Source organism: Anopheles stephensi, unplaced genomic scaffold (genome assembly GCF_013141755.1).
Source record: "Anopheles stephensi strain Indian unplaced genomic scaffold, UCI_ANSTEP_V1.0 ucontig421, whole genome shotgun sequence".
Lineage (NCBI taxonomy): Eukaryota > Metazoa > Arthropoda > Insecta > Diptera > Culicidae > Anopheles > Anopheles stephensi.
In genome coordinates this window covers 230,955-252,500 of record NW_023405371.1, presented here as the reverse complement: position 1 = coordinate 252,500, position 21,546 = coordinate 230,955, and the positions used below count along the sequence as shown (strand labels likewise).

Here is a 21,546-nt window from a genome sequence, read left to right as displayed (position 1 = left end):
CACACAAACACACACTGACAAACACACACACACACACACACACTCACACACACGCACACACACACGCACCAGCCGGAGGATGGGTTTAGACATCGGCAAATCCGCATTAGGTGTCAGGAAAATTGAGATTTCGATTTTCGAAAATAAGAACAACCTTGATTCCACAGGCTGACTAGAATATATGTATATATATGGATTCATTTATATATATATATATATATATATATATATATATATATATATATATATATATGTATATATATGTATGTATATATATAATCAAAAATATACATATAAAAATATATCAATCATTCTGCCTCCAGCTTCCGTGGCGATAAGACGTGTTTCGCTGTGGAGCGTCAAACGGGTCATTTGCGTACGGCAGATAGTGGTCATTGTCCTCGTGTGCGATAGCGTAATCAACGTGATTACCCGTATCGCACTAATCGGTGTCTCCGCCTTTCTCCGGCTTTCGCTCGGAGTTCGTGTTTATCGATCGAGTGGCGCCTAGCCCCGATCAACGTGTGTTCTTAGTGTTGTGAGTGTGTGTATCTGTTGATCGTTGCGATAAGCAAGCGTATCCACGATGCATCGTCGCATCAATCGTGATCAGTCCAGTGTGTGTGAGTTTGTGTGTGTACCTTTGCGCGCGTGCTGTCTATCGTGTGTGACGGTAAGTTTTGTCCTGACCCACCTCTCCCGTTGTCTTCGGTCCTGGCATGGGGTCAGATAATTCTGACTCGGAAAGGGAGATTGAGCCCAATGTAAAGCGTAAACCAGGTCGCCCTAAGGCCGCTCCTGCCACTAAAAAGGTGGCATTGGAAGAGAGACCGTCTTCCTCGAAGGCGTCGAGTGCCCCACCGGTAAATAGTTTTTGTGCCCCGCTGACAAAAACTAATCAGCCATCTGAACATCGAGCTCGAGCTTACCCGGTGTCGTGGGAGGGTAAGCCATTAGTTTATTTTATGCCACGTACCAAGCAGCTCGATGTAAGGACGATCGCGGCTGTTTTGTTTAAAAAATACCCGGGTGTTGCCGATGTGTTTCGGATGCGCCCAAACAAGATCAGGGTAACCGCAAAGGACCGGGCTCAAGCCAACGTCATTGCGGCTGATCCAGATTTTACGGAGCACTACCGGGTTTATATTCCCGGTAGTCTGGTGGAAGTTACCGGCGTGATCGAAGACTTCGATTATCCGGAGGAGGAGGTGATTAAATTCGGCGTAGGTGCATTTCATGCACCAGACACGCCGAAGGTAAAAGTCCTTGAGGCAAAAAAGCTTTTTAAGCTTGATGCCTCATCGAAAAATGAAAAAAAAATATATCCCGACCACCTCCCTCCGGATCACGTTTGAGGGAACGGTACTTCCGCAGGCCCTCTTTTTAGAAGGCCTCCGGATACCCATCGACCGGTCATACGTGCCAAGGGTGGCCACCTGTTCGAAGTGCAGCCGGATTGGACATGCCGATCCGTTCTGCACTCGCAAGATTTGCTGCGGAAAATGCAGAGGGGCTCACGCTACCGAGGAGTGCAAAGCCCCATCCCAAAAATGTTCGCATTGTCGGGAGGGGTGGCATGAGGTTGCATTGTGCCCTGTGTACCGGAAACTGCAAAAGGAGCAGACCAAAACGGTAGCCGAAGGGGCACAGCGATGCTCTCAAGGGAGCAAACGCAACGAACCCTTTTGCAGTTTTGGGTACAACTGCAAATGGCGAGCCTAGTCCGACTGCACCCGAACAGGTGCCACTGAGATCGGTAAAGATCATGAGAGTGCCCTACAAAAAGGTACAGCGGAAGGTTTTAAAGACGAAAAGTAAACCTTTGGCACCACAGCGCCACGCTAAAGTTTCTTCCCCCGGTCCAAAACGTGACGCTGATCCCAAAACTCCAGCCCCCCAAATTGCCAGGAAGCAGCCCAAGAAGAAGCGATCTTCTCGGACCGAAGCTCCGGTGGAAAGCCTGGCTTTTCCGACAGAGCCCACGAGCTTCCCGAGAACTCCCACCCCGTCCCTTTCCGAGATCCTTGAGTCCCTCCTAATGACCCTTAACCTCCCGCAGCATCTGCACATGATCGCTAATTGGGCCCTTCCTTTCCTGAAGGGAATGATCAAACAGTGGCTGGCTCAATGGCCATGCTTAAGTATGATGGTCCGTATGGATGATTAATGGCTCCTACGGCTACTATCATACAGTGGAACTGTAGGAGTTTGCTTGGCAAGCTAAACTCGATTAAAGCATTAGTGGGCGAGCACAACTGTGATGTGTTTGCCCTCTGTGAAACTTGGCTATCGGATGAAATTAAATTAACCTTCCCGGGATATAATATAATCCGTGAAGATCGCGTTACTAGGGGTGGGGGGGTACTGATTGGTGTTCGAAAGAGTCACACTTTCACCAGAATACCTACCCCTAGACAAGAAATGATAGAAACTGTCGCAGTTAAGGCAAAACTGGGCGTTCTTCACGTGACAATTGCATCCATTTATATCCCCCCGATAGCCAATAATGAAAAAGAAAAAATTGAAAAGTTCAAAGAGGATCTTGGAAATTTAGCAGTAGTCTTGCCTGGACCGCTTTTGATCCTGGGAGACTTTAACTCCCATGGAATCGACTGGGGGTGCGATAAGGATGACATTCGCACTCCTATCATCCGAGATTTCTGCGACAGATTTGGTTTTTCCATTCTCAACTCAGGAGAGGCAACTAGGATGCAGACACCTCAAAGTAGGGCGAGTGCACTGGACCTGTCTCTATGTCCATCAGCAATGGCCCTGGATTTTAGTTGGAAGGTGATCCAGGACCCTATTGGCAGTGACCACTTGCCGATAGAAATTTCCTACATCAAGGGAGGATGTCCAGTAGAAGGAATCCCCGTTACATGTGACTTAACGAGGAACATCGACTGGACGAGATACGGCGAATTAATAGCCGCTTCGCTTTCACTTGACTTGGAAGATTTGTCTCCTGTCAAGGAGTACAAAAAACTTGTTTCACTCATAAACAAGTACGCCCTTGAGGCCCAAACAAGGCGCTCCCACCAAGCAAGGACATTTAAAAAACCTCCCACTCCTTGGTGGGACAAGGATTGCCAAGCGGCTTTTACCAAGCGGTGTGAGGCATTTAAAGCCTTCCGGGACACGGGCTCAAGGTCCTTATATGAAAAATATAAAGGACTGGAGAGAACGTGCAAAAACCTGTTGAAGGCGAAGAAAAAGGGTTATTGGCGTAGATACGTCAATAATCTAGACCCCGCCACTTCACTTAATTCGCTTTGGAGAATGGCTAGAAGGATGCGAAACAGCAACAACATCAATGAGAGCGAAAGCTTTTCTGGCGAGTGGCTGTATGAATTTGCCCACAAGCTTTGCCCCGATTTCGTTCCTGCGCAAAGCTTTACACAACATGCGCCTGGTAGTGACCCTAGGATGGACTCACCGTTCACAATGGTAGAGCTATCACTTGCTCTCCTATCAAGCAAAAATTCCTCCCCAGGTCTGGATCAGATTGGTAGCAAATTGCTTCAAAATCTGCCCGACATAGGGAGGAAACGTCTGTTAAGCATCTTTAACAATATGTTGGAGGTCAACAGCGTTCCGCAAGAGTGGAGAGAGGTGAAAGTTGTCACTATCTTGAAGCCTGGCAAACCGCCATCAAGACACGATTCTTATTGGCCAATATCGTTACTGTCGTGTCTGAGGAAACTCCTTGAAAGAATGATTCTTTTTCGGTTAGAAGAATGGTTGGAATCAAACAACCTTCTCTCGAATACCCAGTTTGGTTTTCGTAAAGCCAGGGGTACTAATGACTGCTTAGCCCTTCTGGTAACAGAAAAAGAGCTTGCTCGTGCACGCAAGCAGAACATGGGATCTATTTTCCTGGATATACAGGGGGCATTTGACTCAGTATCACCATACAAGCTGAGTCAAAAATTAGAAAATGTGGGGCTGGGTCCAAAGTTGAACAACTTTCTGTTCAACCTTTTGTCGCTAAAAGCTATGAGTTTCAACAATGGTCATGTGCAACTAAAGCGGACCAGTTTCCATGGACTAGCACAAGGGTCCTGCTTGAGCCCCCTGCTATATAATTTCTATGTCAGTGAAATAGATTCTTGCCTAGCTCCAAACTGCAGCATTAGACAATTAGCAGACGACGGCGTCATATCTTTTGCAAGCAGGGACGCCGCCGAAATCCAACTGGCTTTACAAACCACTTTGGACAATCTTGCCGAGTGGTCTGAAAACCTTGGTATCAAGTTTTCTGCAACGAAAACTGAGATGGTAGTCTTTTCTCCTTTCAGCGACACGACGAAAAACAGGGAGAAAAGACTATTTGACCCGAAAATTGATGTCTTTTTGTACGGTGAAAAGATATCAACTACCGACGATTTTCGATACCTTGGTGTTTGGTTCAATTCAAGGCTAAACTGGAGTACACACATCACCCATCTGGTGCAAAAATGCAGTAAAAGAATCAACTTTCTAAGGACAGTCACAGGATTCTGGTGGGGCGCACATCCATCAGACGTCCTACGACTGTATAAGACAACGGTACTATCCGTGTTGGAATATGGAAGCATATGCTTCCATTGGGCATCCAACACGCATATCCTCAAACTGGAGAGGCTACAGTATCGTTGTCTTAGACTTGCACTAGGGAGCATGAAATCAACACACAACATGTCCCTAGAAGTGATGACCGGAGTGATGCCGCTAAAACTTCGTTTTGAAATGCTGTCGCTTCGCCTTCTAGTCCGTTCTTCAGTATCAAATCCCTTGATCGAAGAAAATTTTAAAGCGCTTCTAGAGACAGGTTCTAAGAGCAAGATCTTGAAAATCTACGAAGATTTTGTTGCCCTACAAGTGCATCCGGAAAAAAAATATATCCCGACCACCTCCCTCCGGATCACGTTTGAGGGAACGGTACTTCCGCAGGCCCTCATTTTAGAAGGCCTCCGGATACCCATCGACCGGCCATACGTGCCAAGGGTGGCCACCTGTTCGAAGTGCAGCCGGATTGGACATGCCGATCCGTTTTGCACTCGTAAGATTTGCTGCGGAAAATGCAGAGGGGCTCACGCTACTGAGGACTGCAAAGCGCCGTCCCAAAAATGCTCGCATTGTCGGGAGGAGTGGCATGAGGTTGCATTGTGCCCTGTGTACCGGAAGCTGCAAAGGGAGCAGACCAAAACGATAGCCGAGCGGGCACGCGGCTCGTACAGCGATGCTCTAAAGGGAGCAAACACATCGAACCCCTTTGCAGTGCTGGATAACACAGCTGCAAATGGCGAGGCCAATTCGACTGCACTGGAACAGGTGCCATTGAGACCAGTAAAGAATGTGAGAATCCCGTACAAAAAAGTACAAAGGAAGGTCCTAAAGACGAAAAGTAAACCTTTGGCATCACAGCGCCACGCTAAAATTTCCCCAACCGTCCCGAAACGCGACGCTGAGCCCAAAACTCCCGCCCCCCAAATTGCCAGGAAGCAGCCCAAGAAGAAGCGATCTTCTCGGACTGAAGCTCCGGTGGAAAGCCTGGCTTTTCCGACGGAGCCCACGAGCTTCCCGAGAACTCCCACCCCGTCTCTGTCCGAGATCCTTGAGACCCTCCTAATGACCCTTAACCTCCCGCAGCATCTGCACATGATCGCTACTTGGGCCCTTCCTTTCCTGAAGGGGATGATCAAACAGTGGCTGGCTCAATGGCCATGCTTAAGTATGATGGTCCGTTTGGATGATTAATAGCTCCTACGGCTACTATCATACAGTGGAACTGTAGGAGTTTGCTTGGCAAGCTAAACTCGATTAAAGCATTAGTGGGCGAGCACAACTGTGATGTGTTTGCCCTCTGTGAAACTTGGCTATCGGATGAAATTAAATTAACCTTCCCGGGATATAATATAATCCGTGAAGATCGCGTTACTAGGGGTGGGGGGGTACTGATTGGTGTTCGAAAGAGTCACACTTTCACCAGAATACCCACCCCTAGACAAGAAATGATAGAAACTGTCGCAGTTCAGGCAAAACTGGGCGTTCTTCACGTGACAATTGCATCCATTTATATCCCCCCGATAGCCAATAATGAAAAGGAAAAAATTGAAAAGTTCAAAGAGGATCTTGGAAATTTAGCAGTGGTCTTGCCTGGACCGCTTTTGATCCTTGGAGACTTTAACTCCCATGGAATCGACTGGGGGTGCGATAAGGATGACATTCGCACTCCTATCATCCGAGATTTCTGCGACAGATTTGGGTTTTCCATTCTCAACTCAGGAGAGGCAACTAGGATGCAGACACCTCTAAGTAGAGCGAGTGCACTGGACCTGTCTCTAAGTCCATCAGCAATGGCCCTGAATTTTGGTTGGAAGGTGATCCAGGACCCTATCGGCAGTGACCACATGCCGATAGAAATTTCCTACATCAAGGGAGGATGTCCAGTAGAAGGAATCCCCGTTAAATGTGACTTAACGAGGAACATCGACTGGACGAGATACGGCGAATTAATAGCCGCTTCGCTTTCTCTTGACTTGGAAGATTTATCTCCTATAAAGGAGTACGAAAAACTTGTTTCATTGATAAACAAGTGCGCCTTTGAGGCCCAAACAAGGCGCTCCCACCAAGCAAGGACATTTAAAAAACCTCCCACTCCTTGGTGGGACAAGGATTGCCAAGCGGCTTTCACCAAGAGGCGTGAGGCATTTAAAGCCTTCCGGGACACGGGCTCGAGGTCCTTATATGAAAAATATAAAGGACTAGAGAGAACGTGCAAAAACCTGTTGAAGGCGAAGAAAAAGGGTTATTGGCGTAGATACGTCAATAATCTAGACCCCGCCACTTCACTTAATTCGCTTTGGAGAATGGCTAGAAGGATGCGAAACAGCAACAACATCAATGAGAGCGAAAGCTTTTCTGGCGAGTGGCTGTATGAATTTGCCCACAAGCTTTGCCCCGATTTCGTTCCTGCGCAAAGCTTTACATAACATGCGCCTGGTAGTGACCCTAGGATGGATTCACCGTTCACAATGGTAGAGCTGTCACTTGCTCTCCTATCAAGCAAAAATTCCTCCACGGGTCTGGATCAGATTAGTAGCAAATTGCTTCAAAATCTGCCCGACATAGGAAGGAAGCGCCTGTTAAGTATTTTCAACAATATGTTGGAGGTCAACAGCGTCCCGCAAGAGTGGAGAGAAGTGAAAGTTGTCACTATCTTGAAGCCTGGCAAACCGCCATCAAGACACGATTCGTATCGGCCAATATCGTTACTGTCGTGTCTGAGGAAACTCCTTGAAAGGATGATTCTTTTCCGGTTAGAAGAATGGTTGGAATCGAACAACCTTCTCTCAAATACCCAGTTTGGTTTTCGTAAAGCCAGGGGTACTAATGACTGCTTAGCCCTTCTGGTAACAGAAATAGAGCTTGCTCGTGCACGCAAGCAGAACATGGGATCTATTTTCCTGGATATACAGGGGGCATTTGACTCAATATCACCATACAAGCTGAGTCAAAAATTAGAAAATGTGGGACTGGGTCCAAAGTTGAATAACTTTTTATTCAACCTTTTGTCGGAGAAAGCTATGAGTTTCAACAATGGTCATGTGCAACTAAAGCGGACCAGTTTCCATGGACTAGCACAAGGGTCCTGCTTGAGCCCCCTGTTATAAAACTTTTATGTTAGCGAAATAGATTCTTGTCTAGCACCAAACTGCAGCATTAGACAATTGGCTGACGACGGCGTCATATCTTTTGCAAGCAGGGACGCCGCCGAAATACAACTGGCTTTACAAACCACTTTGGACAACCTTTCCGAGTGGTCTGAAAACCTTGGTATCAAGTTCTCTGCAACGAAAACTGAGATGGTAGTCTTTTCTCCTTTTAGCGACACGACAAAAAACAGGGAGAAAAGACTATTTGACCCGAAAATTGATGTCTTTTTGTACGGTGAAAAGATATCAACTACCGACGATTTTCGATACCTTGGTGTTTGGTTCAATTCAAGGCTAAACTGGAGTACACACATCACCCATCTGGTGCAAAAATGCAGTAAAAGAATCAACTTTCTAAGGACAGTCACAGGATTCTGGTGGGGCGCACATCCATTAGACGTCCTGCGACTGTATAAGACAACGGTACTATCCGTGTTGGAATATGGAAGCATATGCTTCCATTGGGCATCCAACACGCATATCCTCAAACTGGAGAGGCTACAGTATCGTTGTCTTAGACTCGCACTAGGGAGCATGAAATCAACACACAACATGTCCCTAGAAGTGATGACCGGAGTGATGCCGCTAAAACTTCGTTTTGAAATGCTGTCGCTTCGCCTTCTAGTCCGTTCTTCAGTATCAAATCCCTTGATCGAAGAAAATTTTAAAGCGCTTCTAGAGACAGGTTCTAAGAGCAAAATCTTGAAAATCTACGAAGATTTTGTTGCCCTACAAGTGCATCCTAGCGCTCCACAGGCATTAAACCGTGCTGCCCTTCCTGAGACCTACAGTTCCCTTTTAACAACAGATTCCTCGTTGCACGAGGAAATTAAGACCATACCGAATGATCTTCGCCCGATGGTAGTTCCGGGCATTTTCAGGGATAAGTATGGCCATTTAGACCAAAGTAGCCAGTATTATACTGATGGATCATCCTCTAAGAAGGGCACCGGCTTCGGCGTTTTTAGTGAGTCCGCCGAAGCATTTTTCAAATTGCGGGAGCCGTGCAGTGTCTACACCGCAGAACTAGCCGCAATCTTGTACGCACTATTGATGATAGTAGCGAGACCTTCGGATCAGTACTTCTGCTTTACAGATAGCCTTTGCGCTATTGAAGCACTAAGATCCCCGAAGGCTGTTAAGAGCCAGGATTTCCTTGTCATTAAAATCATAGAATTGCTTGGCTCCATGTTCGACAAGGCGTTCAGGATTTCGCTAATTTGGGTACCTTCTCATTGTGGAATTCCCGGCAACGAGAAGGCAGACTCACTGGCCAAAACAGGCGTCCAACAAGGCGCCTTTTACGACCGTCCGATCTCGGCCCGAGAGTTTCTTCGCCTACCACAGCAACTTTTCCTGTCTCGCTGGCAGAGCATGTGGGAGGCGGATGATCTCGGGCGATTCCTTTTCTCGATCTCTCCGCAAGTGTCCCTGCGGCCTTGGTTCGGTGGGCTCTCTGTAGACCGGGCGTTCATACGCATGATGTCTCGACTTATGTCGAATCATTTCGCGTTGAATGCTCATCTTCAGCGTATAACTCTGGCCCAGACAAAGGTGTGTGGCTGCGGTGTCGGATTTCACGATATGGATCACCTTCTGTGGTCCTGCGTGGAGTTTGAAACCGCAAGACCCTCCTTGTTGAGCGCAGTCGAGAGCATTGGCAGACGACCGGGTATAGAAATAAGGGAAGTGTTGGCGACTAGGGACCTCGCCTACATGAGACTCATCTACCGATTCGCCAGAGACAACGGTCTCATCCTTTGATTCCGCATCCCTATTATCCTTCCAATCCACATCCGCCACTCCTTTTTTGTTATTCGTTGTGTTGTCTTTGTCTTAAGTGTTAAGTTTTTTTTTGTTGTAGTGCCACGAGTGATCCGCTGACGAAGCAACAGCATCCGGGGTCAAAGACGTCACTGTCGTAAGAAGAGAGGCAGAATTTTCTGTAACAGTGTCCATCATCTCTGTCTAGCCTTGATGGAGCCCGGGATAAGGCAGAATAACAGGGAGGAAATGCCTTGTTAATATTTGTGAATTTGTTATCGTCAACACATGCAGTGTTGACAATACGGCGTCATGCCGTAATACTGGAATTATAAATAAATAATTATATCAATTTGTACACACACACACACACACACACACAAACACCAGCAAGAGGATGGTTTTAGACATCGGCAAATCCGCATTAGGAGTCAGGAAAATTGAGATTTCGATTTTCGAAAATAAGAACAACCTGATTTCCACAGGCTGACTAGAATATATTTATATATATGGATAAATTTGTATATATATATATATATATATATATATATATATATATATATATATATATATATATATATATATATATATATATATATTTACATATTTATATGTATGTGTATATATAATCAAAAATATACATATATAAATATATCAATATGTATGTAAAAATATCCATATATATATAGGAACATATCCGGAGGAAGGTTTTTGAAATCGGCAAATCCGCATCAGGTGTCAGAAAAATTTCGTTTTCGATTTTGGAAAATAATAAAATCCTGGTTTCCACAGGCTTGCTGTCTGACCACACACACATACACACACACACACACACACACACACACACACACAAACACACACACACATGCACACACACATACACACACACACACACACACACACACACACACACACACACACACACACACACACACACACACACACACACACACACACACACACACACACACACACACACACACACACACACACACACACACACACACACACACACACACACACACACACACACACACACACACACACACACACACACACACACACACACACACACACACACACACACACACACACACACACACATACACACACACACATACACACATACATACATACACACAAACACACACACGCACGCACCAGCCGGAAGATGGTTTAAGACATCGGCAAATCCGCATTAGGTGTCAGGAAAATTGAGATTTCGATTTTCGAAAATAAGAACAACCTTGATTCCACAGGCTGACTAGAATAGATGTATATATATGGATAAATATATATGTATATATATATATATATATATATATATATATATATATATATATATATATATATATATATATATATATTTTTTTTTTTTTTTATTCATATGTATGTATATATATAATCAAAAATATACATACATAAAAATATCAATATGTATATAAAAATATCCATATATATAAGAACATATCCGGAGGAAGGTTTTTGAAATTGGCAAATTCGCATCAGGTGTCAGAAAAATTTTGTTTTCGATTTTGGAAAATAATAAAATCCTGGTTTCCACAGGCTTGCTGTCTGACCACACACACACACACACACACACACACACACACACACAAACATTCGATTGTGGAAGCACCCTCTTGGAGGCGAAGCTAAGACCGTCATACAACGGTACGCAGACGGCATATATAAAGATGCCTGGGGATTAAGCAGCGAAGGTGGTACGTGCTTGTACGGTGAAGGTAGACTGGTCCAGCTGCCCGGTACGGATCTTACCGCCTAACAGGAGATGTTTCCGCTGTTGGGCAACAGACCACATCTCCCGCGATTGTAAGGGACCTGATCGAACCGATCTCTGTCTCCGTTGTGGAGAGAAAGGCCACCAGGCGCGCAGCTGCCACAACGCTCCGAAGTGCGTACTTTGTGCCCCTGGCGTAAACGCACACTAAACCAGTGGCCCCCTTTGCCCGGCGGTGACAAAAGCGAAATCATGGAGATAGTGCAGGCCAACATAAACCACTGTGAGTCAGCGCAGGACCTACTGTGGCAGGCGATAGCGGAAGAACAGGGCGACGTCGCGTTAATCTCCGAGCCGTATCGTACCCCGAAAGACAACAGCTGCTGTGTAACAGACCGGACAGGCCTGGCTGCTATCTGGGCGGTGGGCAGATTCCCCATACAGAAAGTAGTCTCGCACGACTCGGAAGCTTTCACCATCGCCATTGTGAACGGGGTCTATTTCTGCAGCTGTTACGCACCACCCAGCTGGGAACTGGAGAGATTTAACACAATGTTGGACAACCTCGTTGATGCTCTTGTAGGGTGCAACCCAGTCGTCGTTGCCGGGGACTTCAACGCTTGGGCGGTTGAGTGGGGTAGCCGGAGTACCAACAGCAGAGGAGAAGCGGTACTCGAGAGCCTTTCTCAACTCAATGTGGTGCTGGGCAACGTTGGTAACACTCCCACGTTCAGCAGAAATGACAGAACTTCTGTCATTGACATCACGTTCTGCAGCCCAGTGCTGTCACGACACCTGAATTGGCGAGTGAGCGAGGCGTATACCTTCAGCGACCACCGCATGCTTCGGTACACCATCGGCAGAGATCACACTCCACTGCAGACACCTCGGGCATCAGTTCGCGGCTGGAGAACGCAATGCTATAACGAGGAGATATTCTTAAGCGCGCTACGCACTGGTGGGTTCCAGAACGTTGCGAGTGCGTTAGAATTGAGGGATGCACTCTCCAAAGCATGCGACGCTACGATGCCCAGGAGGAAGTCCCCCAAAAATACGCGCCCACCGGTATACTGGTGGACCGCTGCTATTGCGAGGCTCCGGACCGAGTGCATGTCAGCTCGGAGGCGACTACAGCGGAACAGGTGCTTGGCGAGCAGAGAACAACTGAAGGCAACCTACGTCACGACAAGGTCGGATTTGAAAAGGGAAATTAAGGCCAGCAAAAGACGATGCTTCCTCGAGCTTTGTGCTGAAATCGCTCGGAAGCCCTGGGGATTTGCATACAAGACGGTGATGCGAAAAACCAAAACTCGCAAGGCGCCCGTTGAGAGATGCCCCAAGAAACTGAAGGGAATCATCGCGCAATTATTCCCTGAACACGAGCCCCCACAGCTGAGCTCTGCCTTCAGTACCCCTGAGTCCGTACCAGAACCGGTAACCATAGACGAGGTCCTGAAAATAGCCGAGCGCCTCAAACTGGGGAAAGCCCCCGGACCAGATGGGATCCCCAACGAGGCAGTCAAGACAGCAATGAAGGCATACCCACAAGTTTTCCAGGCCATACTGCAGAGCACTCTAGCTTCTAGTCAATTCCCGTCGATATGGAAGATACAGAAATTGGTACTGATACCCAAACCAGGTAAACCTCCGGGTGACCCGTCGGCCCTAAGACCCTTGGGTCTCATAGACGGCCTGGCCAAAGTTCAGGAAATACCAATCTTGGACCGCCTGACTGCGCATGCCGAAGGGCAATACGGCCTCTCAGAATGACAGTTCGGGTTTCGGAGGAAGCGATCAACAGTCGACGCGATACTGGCAGTGCTTGAAAAGGGCAATGCCGCGTTCCAGCGGAAAAGGAGTGGAGCACGCTTTTGCGCAATCATCACGATTGACTTAAAAAATGCCTTCAACAGTGCCAGCTGGGAGGCAATTGCGGCTGCAATGGAGCGAATGAAGGTTCCCCCGTACCTGTGCAGGCTGCTGAGGAGCTATCTCGATGGACGCATGCTGCAGTACGACACAGCGGAGGGAATCAAGACCGCTAGCATCACGGCTGGCGTACCGCAGGGATCAGTACTTGGTCCCACCTTGTGGAACGCAATGTATGACGATGTCTTGACCCTCGCGTTACCTCCAGGAGCGGAAGTAATCGGATTCGCGGATGACATCGCCCTCACCATCACCGGCGAATCCGTCGCGGAGATCGAGATGTTAGCGACCGACGCCGTAGGACGTATCGACTCTTGGATGAGGACAGTGAAACTGCAGATAGCACATGCGAAGACTGAGTTTATCGTCATTAGCAGTCATAAACGTATCCAGAAGGCATCGATCATGGTTGGAACAGAGTACATTGAGTCTGTCAGACACCTCAAGTACTTAGGGGTCACCATTGACGATCGCTTGAAGTTCGACGAGCACCTGAAGCAGGTCTGCGTAAAGGCATCAATGACGGCAAACACACTCGCTTCATTTATGCCTAACATCGGTGGTCCTAACAGTAGTGCCAAACGACTACACGCCTGCGTAGCTACCTCTGTGCTGAGATACGGAGCCCCAGCGTGGGCACACATCCTGGTGCAGAAACAGCACCAAGCTGCTGTCAACACAGTGCATAGGATGTTGGCTAAGCGTGTCACCAGCGCATATAGGACGATCTCCTATGAAGCAGCGTGTGTTATCGCCGGCATGGTGCCTATCTGCATCACATTGGCAGAAGATCTGGAGAGCTTCTGGAATGCACGTACGGGGGAACCTAACGCCAGTAACGCAAGGAAAACCGCGAAAAGGAACTCGACGAGGAAGTGGCAAGCTGAGTGGGACAGTTCCGCGAAGGGACGGTGGACGCATCGCTTGATCCCTAGCGTGGCAGACTGGGTTGGGAGGAAGCACGGAGAGGTCGACTTCTATGTTACGCAGTTTCTCTCCGGCCACGGCTGCTTCCGAGCCTATCTTCACCGGTTTCGGCACGCTTCATCGCCTCGTTGCCCGACGTGCGTTGACAAGGATGAGACAGCAGGGCATGTGCTGTTTGAGTGTCCGAGGTTTACGGAAGAGCGACAGCAGCTAAGCAGCAAGTGTGGCAGAGAAGTTTCCAGTGCAAATCTGGTGGAGTCGATGCTGCAAAGCGCTGACCTGTGGGAAGCTGCGGCAACCATGATGCGGCAAATCGGGACGAGTCTCCAACGACGGTGGAAGGAAGACCAACGTGTTGGTCCCTCATAAGTGTATCTGTGCTCCGTGAATAGTGTTGTGTTCGTGTTATGTATTGTTACCAACTTTGGAATGTGCAGTTTTCCGTGTGTATATTGACTAAGTCCATTGCAGAGCCCCACTCATGAAGTAATACCGCGAGGTGATTCCGTGAGTGGTGGCAGCGACACTGCGTGGCCAAGGAGATTTTTTTACATGGGTAAAAATCCCATATCGCCCGCAGGGTGTCTAAGAAGATTTTAAACTCCTTGTCAAAAAAAAAATAAAAACACACACACACACACACACACACACACACACACACACACACACACACACACACACACACGCACACACACGCATACACACACACACACACACACACACATGCACACAAACACACACACAAACACACACACACACACACACACACACACGCACCAGCTGGAGGATGGTTTAAGACATTGGCAAATCCGCATTAGGTGTCAGGAAAATTGAGATTTCGATTTTCGAAAATAAGAACAACCTGCCCAACGAGACAGTTTTGACCGTTTTCGAACAAAAGTGTTCTCTCTGTCTAATCGTTCTCAGTTATTCCCACGCTGAGATAGCAACGCGAGGGATTGCGAGTACGACGGCGGCTTTATTTTTTCTCAGTCAAGAAACGGTCAGAGATTTGACCGTACAAACTCATACGCTGCACTCTCATAACCGGCGGTTCTGTACATTTGTGTGCGTGCATGTTAACCGATTTTATTTTCTATAACGCGTCGCTGACTCTTCTTTACATTCTTCATCGTATTTTACCTTCGTTTAGTGTTATTGTGGTTTCATGTCAACTTGCGAACAGGCAGAAGTTTTGTGTGAAGTTTATGGTTTTATGTGAACATTTTGATTTTTTTTTTAAAATGTCGGATATAAAACGTGCACGGAAAAGTGGAAGATTTTACCGGCGGTCGAACAAGTTTAAGGCGCTGAATCCATCAGTTGAAATTGGACAAGAAGCGACACAAGCTGAAACATGTAAGCCCATGTTGTGCTCAATGCTGTTGACAAATAATAAATCATTGATTCCATTCTAGGCCCCCAATCGTTACCTTTAGATCTATTTGAAGATGAATCTACAGTACCACCAATCGGTATAAATGAACCCCAAATTGAGGACGAAGATGAACCATTGGTAGATTACATGTTTTCTGACAATGATGATGAGGATGACGATAGTTTTTTGAAAAATGACAATGCTCTAACGCTGGATAAGTTGTCCGTAGTAGACGGAATTCGATATTGGGCATTGTCAACAAATGCCACGCATAAGTCCATTGACATGGTGTTAAAGTTATTCCGAAAGGTTAATGTAAAAGTCCCTGCAACTGCTAAAACCTTGCTGCAAACGAAACGAAACGCATCGTCAGAAATAATGGAAATTGGAGGAGGACAATTTTGGTACCATGGCATTAAAAAGTGTTTGTGTAATTACTACCGGTAAATAGTTTTGGAAATGTCAAAAAAATGGTGTATATTTAACCATAATTTGAAATTTTTAAATTATTTTCACGCATAGATACGACAAGCCGCCATCGAAGCAACTGACGCTGACTATATCCATTGATGGATTACCGTTGCATAACAGTTCTGCAATGCAATTCTGGCCAATACTTTTTAAAATAGTAGAGGATTCAAAAGCACCGGTAATGACTGCTGCTATTTTTTGCGGCTATAAAAAACCAGAGAGCACCGAACAGTATCTCCGCCCAATGGTTGAGGAATTGAATGATTTAATATCCAATGGTTTAGACATGCACGGTGAAAATGTCGCCGTTAAGCTTTTGGCCATAGTTGCTGACACGCCGGCAAGGTCGTTTGTGAAAGGTAAAATATTTTTCAATTATTGCATGTAACAGCGTATAAAGTCCTTTTTAAATTTATTTTTTTATAGGTGTTACTAGCCACACCGGCTACGGAAGCTGTTTAAAATGTACTATCGAAGGAGAGTATTTGGGCCATAAAGTTACATTTGTCGGTTTAAATGCTCCAAAACGAACAGACCAAGCATTCAGAAATGACGCTTATCCCGGACACCGCAAAGTGCACACCCCTCTGTTGGACATTCTATTTTTCGACATTATTGAAGATATATGTGTAGCAGATCGGATGCATCTTATTGACTTAGGAGCAACAAAGCGGTTGCTTCTGGGATGGCGAGACGGTACATTGGGCATAAAACGATGGACGGAAAAACAATGCGAACGGATTTCGGAGGCTTTTCAAAAAGTACTAAAACCTCTTGAAGTACATAGGAAACAACGCCATCTCAAATACCTCAATCATTGGAAAGCATCCGAGTGCGCATTTTTTTTGCATTACGCGTCATTTGTCATCATTAAAGATCATCTGCCTGTTGAGGTGTACAAACACTTCATGCTACTGTTTTGTTCCATTACACTGTTTTCTTCAACAGTTCATAAAAGTAAATGGCACGTTGCAGGTCAGTTACTAAACAAATTTGTTGAAAACTTCCCTAGCGTGTATGGCAGACAGTACATGACAAGCAATTTTCATAATTTGCAACATATTTATGATGAAATGCTCAGGTTTGGGTCACTATCACTAATTTCGACATATCCTTTTGAAAACCATCTTCAATTTTTGAAACGTCTTCTCCGTAGTGGATGGAAGAGCTTGGAACAAGCCATTAACAGACTCGCAGAGTTGGATGAATTTAAGATTCCTAAAAGTAAAGATGCTTGTTATCCATTAATAAGTGAAAAAAAGAAAACAATCAGTGTAACTGTAAGAGAAGATTTTGTATTGCAAAATGACCAAAGAAATTGTTGGTTTTTAACAAAAGACAATAGTATCGTTAAATTTCATTCAGCAAATCATGTTTTAGAAACAGGTAACAACAAAATATGTATCAGAGGACCAAAACTAAATTCGAAAGAGTTAGTGTTCGATGACCCAATTGAATCAAGTGAAATGTTTATATTCAAAAGCTTCAATAATGCTTTGTCAGAAACTACGTTCGAAACATACACTGATCAAATACTGTGTAAGTTAGTAGCTCTTCCAACCAGCTCTGTGCAAGAAATAGTGTTTGTTCCTTTAATACACACATTGATAGAGTAGATGTGCTTTGAATTCAATTTAGATAATAAATATGTAGTTCATTTCATGAGAAGTATCACATTTATTTACCCATATATGCAATGAAACTAAATAAGATCTTAATTAGTGTATAGCAAATTATTTAAGAAAGAAACAACAACTCGATATTAATAATAATTTTTCAGAGAGATATCATTTATTTCGGTGGTAGTCTACATGATAAGTACTTAATGATTAATGAATTAATTTCTTTTTTTATGAAGAGAAGTGTGTTTGGTAGGAGAAAGGTTAGCTCGAGACGGAGCGTGCTTAAGACGAATTTTTATAAAATCTGCAACGTATTTGGGAGTTGCTAAAACTCTCGCATTACTTCCTATTTCTTTTAACAGAAGAAGTATGCCTTCACACTTCCTGAACTCTATCTTCGTTGATCCCGGCTTACTTTTTCCAGTCCAACTGATTGTGGCAAAAAATGGTCGAGTAAAAAGTAAATCAAGCGCTTCATGTAATCGACTGTCTACATCTGCGACTGTTATTTGCCTCTGCAAATACCTAACTACATTTTCTTTAAATGATGGGTCAGTGCTAATCGATTGCTCAAAGGTATCTAATTCTTCTTTTGTATTAAGCTTGGCTAGCTCAAATTCGTTCCTAGAAAGTAGACCTTGCCTAGGACAACTTACAGCGACTAACTCCTCTACGGCTTCTCGATGCCGGGCTGAATTTCTAATAAGTATATCAAGTTTATTGTCTATAAGATCCTTTAAATACTTATTTTCTTTCTCTAACCGATCCACTTTGGCTCTAAGCTCCGCAATCTCTGCTTCTGAAGACAATTTTGCTCTTTTGTTAGCTATAATAAAAATGACAATATTTTAAAATTCGCACATCGTATCACATAGACAAAATACTCAAAAAGTAACACATACTTTGTTCATTGCCGCAAATTTCATCTGGTTGGATTGCTCGATTCGCGCATTTCTCGGTGTTGGCATGACAAGAAGAATCTGCAAGTTAAAAATAATGCTATATAATTAAAAAGAACCGAATCGTTTTGACCGCTTTGAAACTTACTACATGGTTGCATGTCGACTGCAAGGTTATTTTTATTGTTCGTGGAATTGAGCTGTGGTTCCCCTATTATTTTGATTATTTGGAGGTTTGGAACTGCAAAGGAAAATGTAATTTATATTATTTGAACATAAAAAAAACACTTTACCTGACTTACTATTTGGAAACTGAATGGTTGGAACTTGGTTTGTACCAACTTCTTCGTAGGTGTCCTCACACCACATGTCCTCCTTATTTGTCGTTTCCATTTCGAATCTTTTGCAAAGTTTGATGTTATGATTTTCAACTGTTGTTTCGACACAATGATTGAAGCAATCTGAATTGGTTTTCACTATAACACTTTATTTGCTTGTGTGACGCGTAACTGATAGCTTAGGTTAGCAACTGAACTTTCCGATGGTTACAACAACTCTTGTGTACGAAGGTTTTAAGACAACTCTCGTTAATTAGGGTTGCAACCCCTTTTTATATCCTTTTTGGAATAGCGAAATTTTTAAGCAGTGCGAAGGAGTCCGCAATGCGAAGGAGTGTCAGCATGAGTAGTTATGCACCCTGACCGATGCGTACACAGCCCAATACTCGCGAATTTGTTACGATCGGCCAGGGTAATCTTTTGTTCTTCCTTGCATCCGTGAGGTCAGGGTAAGGATATCCTCCTTCCTACATGCGTGAGGTCAGGGTAAGGATATCCTCCTTCCTACATGCGTGAGGTCAGGGTAAGGATATCCTCCTTCCTACATGCGTGAGGTCAGGGTAAGGATATTTGCAGATCGGATGTTATGAAGGAGTAAGTGGAACCGAGGAAAGCGAGAAGAACTCTATGGAAATTTCCATGCGGTTGGGTGGATTGAGTGTTTAAAAGAGGAATGAGATGAGAAGAGGAACTTTTGCTGTTGAATATATACATAAGCCATAACAACCGTATTTTTGATATATACATGCATATCAAATTACAAATTAAGAGATAACTTTACTAAAACTGAGCCTGCTTTTGTGAGAAAGTAAATATTTAACAAGTTAAACGCTGTAAATTTTTACTCTACTTTCCGTTCTGGAGGCATGTCGCGCGAATTGCAGCAAGTTGTGCTGTGCGTGCACGTTTAAACATGTCCCAATGATACAGGACAATGCAAAATAAAAAAAAAAATAGAGCTTAACTGAATATAATTGCTAATTTTTTTCTTAAGACATGATTCCCGATTACTTTTAAAACATCAAACAAAGAAACGCTTATTTGTTAATGCAAAATAATTTGCATTATCGGTTCCTACAAACAAATTGTCAAAACGGTATGCATAGTTGGCAAGCTTTTTCCATTAAATTGTATCGTCTTTTCACAGACACGGTACACATACGGTATAATTCTCAACATGCATAGCTTAGAACAAAACCTATCTCATAACAATCACATACGACACAGCCTCGGTGGTTCAAATCGTAAACACATCAAACAAACAAGGTAAATCCGATCATAACCAAGTTCTATTCCCGTTCTTACTTTACCTATTTACTACAGCTCCTGTAAAAAAAAGCGTCTGCACTCGCCTGGAACAAAACCCGCGCAAACTAATTCGCACAATATCGATACACCTCACACTTCCCCCCTAGCCAAGCCACAAAACGTCTCCTCTGGTGCAATCATCCATCCTACACATAGAAGAAAGCGACAAGAACAAACACGTGTGAAGAACAAGAGCGAACATGAAATAAATACCACCAAAAAAACGCGTTGGCGACAAAGCAAAACCAAGCCAAACAAGGAACAACACCATATATACTTTTTTTTGCTTGTATATGCCTGTTCGTCTCCCATGCAAATACAGTCAATAAAGTAACCGTTTTTTGACCATTTTTTTGCAAAGGAAAAGAGAGTGAGAGCCTGTGAAGAGCAAATGGTCAAATCCGTCTGCTATTTTTAATGTTTTTTGACCGTGTTTGGACGGTCAAATCTTAGTCAAAAAACGTTCCAAAAAGCAACGAAATCGTTCGCTTGGGTGGTTTCCACAGGCTGACTAGAATATATGTATATATATGGATAAATATGTATATATGTATATATATATATATATAGATATATATATATATATATATATATATATATATATATATATATATATATATATATATATATATATATATATATATATATATGTATATTTATGTATGTCTATATATAATCAAAAATATACATATTTATATATATCAATATGTATTTCAAAATATCCATATATATAAGAACATATCCGGAGTGAGGTTTTTGAAATCGGCAAATCCGCATCAGGTGTCAGAAAAATTTTGTTTTCGATTATGGAAAATAATAAAATCCTGGTTTCCACAGGCTTGCTGTCTGACCAAACATACACACACACACACACACATACACACACACACACACACAAACACACATACACACACATACACACACACATACACACACTCACACACACACACACACACACACACACACACACACACACACACACACACACACACACACACACACAAACAAAAACACACAAACACACACACACACACACACACACACACACACACACACACACACACACACACACACACACACATACATATATATATATATATGTATATATATAATCAAAAATATACATATAAAATTATATCAATGTGTATTTAAAAATATCCATATATATATAAGAACATATCCGGAGTAAGGTTTTTGAAATCGGCAAATTCGCATCAGGTGTCAGAAAAATTTTGTTTTCGATTTTGGAAAATAATAAAATCCTGGTTTCCACAGGCTTGCTGTCTGACCACACACACATACACACACACACACACACACACACACACACACACAAACACACACACACATGCACACACACATACACACATACACACACACACACACACACACACACACACACACACACACACACACACACACACACACACACACACACACACACACACACACACACACACACACACACACAC

General features: G+C 44.2%; 2 protein-coding genes and 2 long non-coding RNA genes across 6 annotated transcripts; 3 read left to right on the top strand and 1 right to left on the bottom strand.

The window, feature by feature from the left end:
- Positions 1-14,918: 14,918 nt before the first annotated feature.
- Positions 14,919-17,654, top strand: LOC118516957. 3 transcript variants are annotated; one of them, XM_036062784.1, is made up of 4 exons: positions 14,935-15,417; positions 15,477-15,879; positions 15,959-16,266; positions 16,334-17,654. In XM_036062784.1, the coding sequence occupies exons 1-4, from the start codon at positions 15,135-15,137 to the stop codon at positions 17,521-17,523; spliced, it is 2,184 nt and encodes a 727-aa protein (XP_035918677.1). In that variant the 5' UTR covers positions 14,935-15,134; the 3' UTR covers positions 17,524-17,654. The 3 variants fall into 3 exon arrangements, with proteins under 3 accessions (XP_035918679.1, XP_035918677.1, XP_035918678.1); XM_036062786.1 differs by lacking the exon at positions 16,334-17,654 and having other exon boundaries at positions 14,919-15,417; positions 15,959-16,323; XM_036062785.1 differs by having other exon boundaries at positions 14,935-15,879.
- Positions 17,655-17,673: 19 nt separating this feature from the next.
- LOC118516958 lies at positions 17,674-19,351 on the bottom strand. Its single transcript, XM_036062788.1, has 4 exons — positions 18,731-19,351; positions 18,577-18,669; positions 18,432-18,509; positions 17,674-18,355 (listed from the first exon to the last, which is right to left on the bottom strand). Exons 1-4 carry the CDS (start codon positions 18,819-18,821, stop codon positions 17,745-17,747), a joined length of 873 nt encoding a protein of 290 aa, XP_035918681.1. The 5' UTR covers positions 18,822-19,351; the 3' UTR covers positions 17,674-17,744.
- On the top strand, positions 19,204-19,720 carry LOC118516959. Its single transcript, XR_004908199.1, has 2 exons — positions 19,204-19,283; positions 19,321-19,720. It is a non-coding gene; the product is annotated as an uncharacterized LOC118516959 (long non-coding RNA).
- Positions 19,721-19,899: 179 nt separating this feature from the next.
- On the top strand, positions 19,900-20,355 carry LOC118516960. Its single transcript, XR_004908200.1, has 2 exons — positions 19,900-20,032; positions 20,090-20,355. It is a non-coding gene; the product is annotated as an uncharacterized LOC118516960 (long non-coding RNA).
- Positions 20,356-21,546: the final 1,191 nt, after the last annotated feature.

Excerpts from the sequence above, each read along its gene's own strand:
- LOC118516957 (XM_036062784.1), top strand. The coding sequence starts at position 15,135 with ATGTTAACCGATTTTATTTTCTATAACGCGTCGCTGACTCTTCTTTAC. Across the intron at positions 15,880-15,958 it reads TGTTTGTGTAATTACTACCG|ATACGACAAGCCGCCATCGA; the intron begins GTAAATAGTTTT and ends TTTCACGCATAG. Across the intron at positions 16,267-16,333 it reads GGCAAGGTCGTTTGTGAAAG|GTGTTACTAGCCACACCGGC; the intron begins GTAAAATATTTT and ends ATTTTTTTATAG.
- LOC118516958 (XM_036062788.1), bottom strand. The coding sequence starts at position 18,821 with ATGGAAACGACAAATAAGGAGGACATGTGGTGTGAGGACACCTACGAA. Across the intron at positions 18,510-18,576 it reads AGTCGACATGCAACCATGTA|ATTCTTCTTGTCATGCCAAC; the intron begins GTAAGTTTCAAA and ends TTTAACTTGCAG. Across the intron at positions 18,356-18,431 it reads AATTTGCGGCAATGAACAAA|CTAACAAAAGAGCAAAATTG; the intron begins GTATGTGTTACT and ends TTTTTATTATAG.